Here is an 8,706-nt window from a genome sequence, read left to right as displayed (position 1 = left end):
CCGGGAATGCGCTAAAGCGAAAGGCTTCTTCATAGACACACGGTAATCCTCTTTTGAGGGGGCAAAGGAGTGGCAGAAAGTACTGTGCTTGGTTGCTTGGTTGGTTTTGTTTTTTTTGTTTTTGTTTTTTTTGTTTTGTTTTGTTTTTCGAGACAGGGTTTCTCTGTGGCTTTGGAGCCTGTCCTGGAACTAGCTCTGTAGACCAGGCTGGTCTCGAACTCACAGAGATCCGCCTGCCTCTGCCTCCCGAGAGCTGGGATTAAAGGCGTGCGCCACCACCGCCCGGCTGTTTTTTGTTTTTGATGCTGGTTTCCTGGCTTAGCCTTTGGAGTGCCCAGAGCACAGGAGTGTGTGCCCACTCCTGCTATTTTGTTTTTGAAGCTTCCCTCCAACTAAATAATTCTTGATAAATAAAATTTAAAAATGCCCATTCTTTGATCTGTATAGGATGCTTGCATTGAGTGTATTAAGATTGCAACACCAGGGACTGGAGAGATGACTTAATGATTAAGAGCACTGGCTGGTCTTCCAGAGGACTCAGGTTCAATTCCCAATACCCACATGGCAGTTCACAACTGTCTGTAACTCCAGTTCCAGGGGACCTGACACCTTCATAGCAATGCACATAAAATCAAGTTAAATTAAAAAGAAAAATCAGTGTTTAAAAAACATTAAAAACAAAAAGAATGTAACACCACTATGTGTGTGGTGGGGACAGAGATACAGACCTTTGATTCCAGCTCTCAGGAGGCAAAGGCAGACAAATCTCTGAGTTGAAGGCCAGCCTGGTCTACTGAGTGATGAGTTCCAGCACAGCCAGGACTACGCAGGGAAACACTGTCTCAACCCCCCCCCACACACACACACACAAAAGAATGTATAATTCCACAGGAACCTGACCACCTATTTCCGTCGAGCATTGACTTAGACTTGCATTAATTGGACACTATACTACTTATGAAATATAAATTCTGAGGGCTGGAGAGATGGCTTAGCACTTAAGAGCAAACTGATTTGACTGCTCTTGCAGAGAACCCAGACTTGATTCCCAGCACCCACATAGCAGCCCACAACTGGCTCTAACTTCAGTCCTAGAGGACCCAATGCCGCCTCTGGCTTCAGTGGGCTGCTGCACCATATAAATGCATAGAAATATATATTAAAATAAATAACTTTAAAAATTTAAATTCTAACAATCTTCATTTAAACTTTAAAAGCAACCTAGATTTTTGTATTAAGAAGAAAATTGTGGGGCTGGAGAGATGGCTCAGCGGTTAAGAGCATTGCCTGTTCTTCCAAAGGTCCTGAGTTCAATTCCCGGCAACCACATGGTGGCTCACAACTATCTGTAATGAGGTCTAGTGCCCTCTTCTGGCCTACAGGCATACATGTAGAAAGAATGTTGTATACATAATAAATAAATAAATATTTAAAAAAAAAAAGAAGAAAATTGTGGCTAAAATGAATTTAACTGCTGGTAGATGAAGACAATTAAACCAAGGAGTGGAAAGTGTCACCTGTAAATTGCCTTTTGACCCATCAAGGCTTCTCTGTTTCTGGTTAGGTCCAATAAAACCCTGGCTGACTCTCTGGATAGAGCCAACGACCCCAGTGACCCTCTGGTGAACCAGCTGCTGCGCTCCATGGCTACTCAGGCCATGTCCAATGCCCTCTACTTCTCCACCGGCTCCTGTGCAGAGGAGGAGTTCCAGCATTACGGTGACTGACAGCATTGTCTGACAAACCTTTTCGAAAGTGCGCTTGTCTGGCCTTTATTCTGATGTTTGGTTTCCTTTTGAAGGTCTTGCGTTAGATAAGTATACCCACTTTACTTCTCCGATAAGAAGATATTCAGATATTGTTGTACACCGACTATTAATGGCAGCCATTTCAAAAGACAAGAAGATGGAAATTAAAGAAAATTTGTTCAGCAACAAAGATCTTGAGGAATTATGCCGACATATCAACAACAGAAACCGAGTAAGAAAGAATTTCAAATTCCTACCTATCTCATAAAAGGGTTTCAGCTTTCTGCATAAGAAAATGGGGTACCGCCGGGCAGTGGTGGCGCACGCCTTTAATCCCAGCACTCGGGAGGCAGAGGCAGGAGGATCTCTGGGAGTTCTAGGCCAGCCTGGTCTACAAGAGCTAGTGCCAGGACAGGCTCCAAAGCTACGGAGAAACCGTCTCGAAAAACTTAAAAAAAAAAAAAAAAAAAAAAAAAAAAAGAAAATGGGGTACCATATATTTTTGCAAACTCCATTATTGTAACCAGTGCTCTTAATACAACTACTAGTGTTCTGAAATAACATGAATTTGTGGGGGTTTTGTTGTTGTTGTTTGATTGTTGTTTTTGAGACAGTCTCATTATATAGACCAGTCTGACCTCTGCTTCCCAAATGCTGGGATGTCAAAACTACACAGTAATGAGACTCTGTTTCAAAAAAAAACCAAACAAACAAACAAACAAAAAAAAAAACCTAGCATTGTCTAGAGTTTTGGGGGTGATTTGAGACAGGGTTTTTCTATGTAGACCAGGCTGGCCTTGAACTCACAGAATTCCACTTGGCTCTGTTTCCCAAGTGTTGGGATAAAAATCATATACCACCACCACCTGGCTTAATTATTATATCTTTAAAATCTCTTAGTTCCATTTATTTATTTATTTATTTATTTATTATGTGTATGTATCTGTTCATTCAAGTGAAAGTCAGAGTTAGTAATCTCTTTCTACCATCTTCATTCCAGGGATAGAACTCAGGCTGTCAAGTTTGGCAGTAAATGCCTTTAACCACTGAACCATCTCACCAGTCTTACTGTGTGTGTGTGTGTGTGTTGAGGGAGAGGGGGGGGGGGGGGGGGGGGGGGGGGGGGGGGGGGGGGGGGGGGGGGGGCAGAGAGAGAAACAGAGAGTAAGAATGACTTTCAGGATTGGTTCTTGCTTTCCACCATGTCTTTGAGAACTTGTTTCTGCTGCTGCACTGTGCACTCCAGGATAGCTGGCAAGTACAGTTGCAGTGTCTGGCCGAGTCTCCCATCTCTGTCTCCCATCTTGTAGGAATGCTGGGCTTACAGATATGCACCACCATATTCAGCCTTTACATGGGCGCTGGGGGCTGAACTCAGGTGACAAGGTTTGCACAGAAAGTGCCTTTGCCCACTGACCCTTCCTTTCACATCTCACCTGCCTGCTGCTCCATCTATTTTTTTTCTTTCTTTCTTTCTTTCTTTCTTTCTTTCTTTCTTTCTTTCTTTCTTTCCTTTTCTTTTCTAAGATAGGGTTGCTCTGTCTTTTTCTTTGGTTTAGTTGAGATGACAACTCTCTCTATATGGCCAATCCTCCTGTCTCAGCCTCCCAGGTACTGAGATTACAAGTTTGTACCACCACACTGTAGAATCCTGCCCATTTAAAAGCTGTTTCTGTGGGAGTTTCAGGTTTCTTGCTGGACATCAGGGAACTCTGTTGTCATGCTTGGTGTTGTGCTTCTTACAGGCGGCCCAGCATTCTCAGAAGCAGTCCACTGAGCTCTTCCAGTGCATGTACTTTAAAGACAAAGACTCAGAAACGGAGGAGCGCTGCATGGCCGATGGAATTATTTATTCGATTAGAACAAATGGTGTGCTTGTATTTATACCAAGGTATGTTACCTCTCGTGCAGTGCCTAGTAAGAAATCACAGTTAAACTATACAGTGTTGAACACAAATGATACATATATGTAACTTAGTAAAATATTTATTTAGACTGAGGGTGTGTAGCTCAAAGGTGGAGTGCCTGCTTGCTAACACATATAAAGTCCTGGGTTTGATCCCCAGCATCACATAAACCAGGTTTGGTGATGCATGCCTGTAAAGCAAGAGGATCAGAAGTTCAAGGTTATCTGTAGCTACATAATGATTTTGATGCCAACTTGCACTTTGAGTCCTTCTCTCTAAAAAGAATATAAACTTGGCATGGTGGTACATGCCTTTAATCCCAACATTCAAGAGGCAGACACAAACAGATCTCTGAGTTCAGGGCCAGCCTGGTCTTCAAAGCAAGCTCTAGGCCAGCCACAGCTATGGAGTGAAACTTTCTCAACAAAGTCTCTATATATTAACATATACAATGCTACATACATAAACTATTCATAAAATTACTGTATGTACAATCAGGAAATAGCAGGAGCAAGTGGGAATACATACATCAGTCCTAGGATCTTTCTTAGCTAGCAAAGCATTGTTTCTTATCTGCTCTGTAAAAATGTTTCGGAGGTAAACCACAGAGGAGTGGCTCAGCATAGAAGATTTGCACCCTAAGAATACATTATCTCGGTTTTACCCTGGCGGTGATTTAGGTTCGGCATTAAAGGTGCTGCCTATCTAAGGAATAAAGATGGCTTAGTGATCTCATGTGGCCCAGAGAACAGCTCTGAATGGATGCCAGGATCCCTACAACGGTCTCAGAACAAGATCACCTCTACCACGGCCGGAGGGCAGTCTGTCACATTTCATCTGTTTGACCATGTAACAGTAAGTCTGTGTATATTCAGCCTTGTTTTCAATGTGAAGAAAAAAGACACGATGTAGTAACGTGTATTTCTCTGTGCTAGGTAAGAATATCTGTCCAGGCCTTGCGTTGCCACTCGGATACAATCAGGCTTGAAATAATAAGCAACAAACCATATATGACGCCAAACCCAGAACTGTGCCATCAGAGCTCCCTCTTGCTGAAGAGTGAGTTAGTGAAAGAAGTGACCCGGTCTGTGGAAGAAGCTCAGCTCGCCCAAGAAGTCAAAGGCAAGGTACTACAGGAGGAGTGTCAGGAATACTGCCAAACAAAGGGAAGAAGTCTGTACTCGCTTCTGGAGGAGATAAGGGACCTTGCTCTTCTAGATGTTTCAGACAGTCATGCAATGTGAAATCCTTCCACTTCAATAAAGAGCTTTCTCATAGATGTTGTACTGTCTTTTCAGAGTTAAACCTTGTCACCTGATGTTCTAGCGGAAGGAGATTAAGTGGGTACTTCACATATGCGTGCATGTTCCCTTACCTCATTAAAGTAGAACTTACCTTATTAAAGTAGAACTAGCTCCCTATATATAAACTGGTGATTGTTGTTTTGTTTTTGTTTTTTGGGTTTGTTGTTGTTGTTAGTATTATACAAGACATGGAAACCTTTATTTTCAAAAAGAGAATGTATTTTTACATAAATCTACAACAGAGTTCAACTGTAGAAAAAATAAACTATACTTAGGGATACTGCACTCAGCATGGCAAGCAAGCTCCCTCCCTTAGGAGAGAGCCACACCAGGCCACAGCTAAAAGGACCTTACCACCCCTGCAGAAACCCCACAGCAGCATGCCCACAATGCTGACCAGAACCTAGGTACATCTATCCAACAGATGCCTGGGGCTTGCCAGAACCCACGTCAGCAGCCACAGACCAGGCTGACTTGGCTCCATAGAGATCTGTTCTCTATGCAGGTTGCAGCAGCCACAACTAATCCACAACCTCTCTGCAGCCTGTGCCTGTGTCCATCAGCCTGACCCATTTATCTGGACCAGAAATATCCATAGAACCTCTGCACTGTTCCATGGCAGGCCACTCTGAGTATGGCCAGAAGTTGTAAAAATACTGTGCAGCTCTGAGTCTGGCCATCACCTCTTCCCAGTCCTGGTCACACAAAAGCCAGGACAGAGGATCCATTTGGTGCAGGGACTAAGAGAGGCTGGTAGGTTTAGAGGCCAAGGCAAGAGTCTGTACCTGCTGGGATAAGTACCACATTGAACCCCTCCCTCCTACACAGATGACTCTGAGCCACAAGCAGAATGGAGAGGACCAGGAAGTCTGTCCAAGAGTTCCACTCTTGCCGGGCGATGGTGGTGCGCGCCTTTAATCCCAGCACTCAGGAGGCAGAGGCAGGCGGATCTCTGTGAGTTCGAGACCAGCCTGGTCTACAGAGCTAGTTCCAGGACAGGCTCCAAAGCCACAGAGAAACCCTGTCTCGAAAAACCAAAATAAAAAAAAAAAAAAAGAGTTCCACTCTTTCTCAACTGAGGGTCCTCCTCTAAAAACAGTTAGTGCCCACAGCAACAATTAAGAAAGAGGCATAGCAAGGATTCATCTTCCCAGAGACCTTTCCAACCCCTGCCCTAAAAGCCAGGTATGGATGGGATGAGCCCATCCCATCAGAACTCAGGGTCACAGAGGTTTCAAACCCACCTTTTATTACAGTGTATGTAGCTTACTGAGTGACACCAGAAAGACAAGGGGACACTGTGCAACCACTGAGAGGTCAGTGTTGACCTATGAACTCCAAAAAACAAAGGGACTTGACACAGATACAACTTAGAACCTTTCTGTTTCCAGAAATTCCTGGAGGGGGCTGGAGAGATGGCTCAGTGGTTAAGAGCATTGCCTGCTCTTCCAAAGGTCCTGAGTTCAATTCCCGGCAACCACATGGTGGCTCACAACCATCTGTAAAGAGGTCTGGTGCCCTCTTCTGGCCTGCAGACATGGCACACAGACAGAATATTGTATACATAATAAATAAATAAATAAATAAATAAATAAATAAATAAATAAATAAATAAATAAATAAATAAAAAAGAAAAAAATTCCTGGAAACACACTGGGTACTATTACAGTCAGGCCAAGGCTGGAGGTAGGGAGTGGGAGTGGGGCTGTAGGTCCTGCTCCAGTGTGTGAACTGAACAATACAATACCAAAAAGATACAGAACAATTATTGGGAAAAACAACCCATGATGAGTTGAACTCACTCTTGTAATAAAAAATTAAAAATTTGCGACCTCTGAGCACAGAACAGGCAGGGACAGAATTGGCAAGAAATATCACAGTGGCTATCAAGACTAGGTAGTGTGCACTCCCCTGACCCAACATCTTCAGAGAGGCGGTACACCAGGCCTGTCGCCCCAGCCTGACCCCACACCTCTGCCGCCCCATGCGTTTCTTGACAATCCGGGCGGCTTCCTGAAGTCTCTTGTAGAGCCAGGACTTAGCAGTCATCTTCCAAAGTTTGATGGTTTTGTCATTCTCTAATGCTGCCGAGGCATTGATGTTCTCTGTTGGATGACAAGCCGTGGAAATCACAACAACTGTGTGACCCGGCAACTTCTGCACAATCTCCTTGGTCTGCAGGTTCCAGATGTACACCAGGTTATCTTCAGAACCAGACACAATACCCTCCCCAGCTGTCATGGAAAAGTTGGCAAATATGCAGTACTTCTCGTTCTTGTGGCCAGTGTATGTCTTCAGGCACTTCCCCTTGCTGTAGTCCCAGAGCTTCAGCGTGTTGTCCAAAGTTGCGGCCAGGATATGTTTGCCATTTGGAGAGAATTTCACGAAGGACACTGGAGGACTGTCATCATCGATGAGCGTCTTCAGGCACTGGCCAGAGGCAGTGTCCCAGATGCGGCAGAGGCCATCATAGCTACTGGACACGATCAACGATCCATCACAGTTAAAATGAATGGCTGACTGGGTCCGAGCGGGCAGGCAAAGTCTTGAGACACTTCCCTGTCTTCACATCTCTCAAATCCTGAGTTATTTGCAAAATATTTATTTCTTTAAAAAAGACCTTAATAGTCAGTGCATATTTACATTTTAAAACATTACCCAGTTTAGTGAGAAATAATTCAGTGCAAACTGGAAGCAATTTATAAAGTCAAATTTATACAGTACAGCAAAAAATAATAGATGTACTAAAATAAGTAGGAAACACAATTATAAATAGTCACTGTATTTTAAGCAGGAATCCATAGAAGTTTTATAACTTAGACTTATACAAAGTAGAAAAACTTACAAATAGCCCCAAACTCTGCAGGATTCTGTTGTAGAAGTCTGGCTACTTGGAACATTTCTGGTTAGTCCAAGTTAGAATGGTTCCTCTGCTTCGAACTGTTCCTCTTCATTTGCGTTGGCAGAAGGAACACGTGGAGCATCTGCAGTATCTGTGTTTAATCCACCTGAGTCTTCTTGATCCTCCGCAGTACTGCTCTCTTCCACTGACTGTGCCCAGGATGTGCTCACTAACACATCTGAGAGAGGAATCATAGCATTATTACTCATTATAAGCAACTGATCCAAACTGATAAATATAAATCTCTCCAAAAGCTTACTTGGTAGAAACCAATCTATAATCCCCCTAATTATCATCACTAAAGTCTAAATATAAACTATGTTTTACATGCATAAAACACACTTAAAATGCCAAGGGCTCCGGGAAAGTAGCTCAGTTGTAGAATCAATACAGATTAGCAAGTGTGAGGCCCTGGATTCAATTCTGGCACTCTCTCATACAAAAGTTAAGGGGCCTAAATGATACTACATTCAACTCTTCAATCTTACTCAAGCATAACTTCTCATTCAAAATAAAAATAGAAAGAGATTCAAAGAAACCAGAGGCAGGGCAGGCAAGATGACTGTGGGTAAAAGTGCTTGCTGTCAAGTCTGACTGCCCCAATAGTGGAAGGAGACAACAGACTCCCAAAGTTGTCCTGACTTGTACGCTGTGGCACATGCAGGAGTACACACACATCTACACACAAACACAATGTCAAGACAAACGCAATTAGTTTTGTGTCAGAGACGTATAGTAAAGAAAAATTAAGCCAAGGATGATGGCACATGCCTATTCAGCACTAAGAACCCTGTCTGGGGGAAAAAGAAATTTTTAAGATACCTTTTTTTTTTGGGGGGGGGGGG

General features: G+C 43.4%; 3 protein-coding genes across 6 annotated transcripts in view; 1 reads left to right on the top strand and 2 right to left on the bottom strand.

The window, feature by feature from the left end:
- The window catches only part of Dis3l (DIS3 like exosome 3'-5' exoribonuclease), a 38,227-nt gene extending 33,295 nt beyond the window's left edge, over positions 1-4,932 (top strand). Inside the window, exons 12-17 of the mRNA XM_050151781.1 lie at positions 7-42; positions 1,565-1,719; positions 1,802-1,980; positions 3,494-3,639; positions 4,336-4,510; positions 4,591-4,932. Coding sequence (XP_050007738.1) covers positions 7-42; positions 1,565-1,719; positions 1,802-1,980; positions 3,494-3,639; positions 4,336-4,510; positions 4,591-4,899 — 1,000 coding nt within the window. The 3' untranslated portion in view covers positions 4,900-4,932. The remainder of the gene's footprint in view (positions 1-6; positions 43-1,564; positions 1,720-1,801; positions 1,981-3,493; positions 3,640-4,335; positions 4,511-4,590) is intronic.
- Positions 4,933-5,071: 139 nt separating this feature from the next.
- LOC126507414 (uncharacterized) lies at positions 5,072-7,524 on the bottom strand (the record flags this gene model as incomplete). The annotated part of the gene is made up of 1 exon (XM_050151779.1): positions 5,072-7,524. A coding segment is annotated over one exon (1,248 nt), but the record flags the coding sequence as incomplete, so codon positions are not given.
- The window catches only part of Tipin (TIMELESS interacting protein), a 17,883-nt gene continuing 16,581 nt past the window's right edge, over positions 7,405-8,706 (bottom strand). For 3 of the 4 annotated variants that reach the window (XM_050152003.1, XM_050152002.1, XM_050152001.1), the window contains exon 8: positions 7,655-8,039. In XM_050152003.1, coding sequence (XP_050007960.1) covers positions 7,876-8,039 — 164 coding nt within the window. In that variant the 3' untranslated portion in view covers positions 7,655-7,875. Of the gene's footprint in view, positions 7,541-7,654; positions 8,040-8,706 lie in introns of those variants that run through there. The other variant, XR_007593562.1, reaches the window with a different exon arrangement.

The sequence above is a fragment of the Alexandromys fortis genome, unplaced genomic scaffold (genome assembly GCF_014885135.2).
Source record: "Alexandromys fortis isolate MF-2015 unplaced genomic scaffold, M_Fortis_MF-2015_v1.1 scaffold_70, whole genome shotgun sequence".
Classification (NCBI taxonomy): Eukaryota; Metazoa; Chordata; class Mammalia; order Rodentia; family Cricetidae; genus Alexandromys; species Alexandromys fortis.
This window is presented reverse-complemented; position numbering and strand designations above follow the sequence as displayed.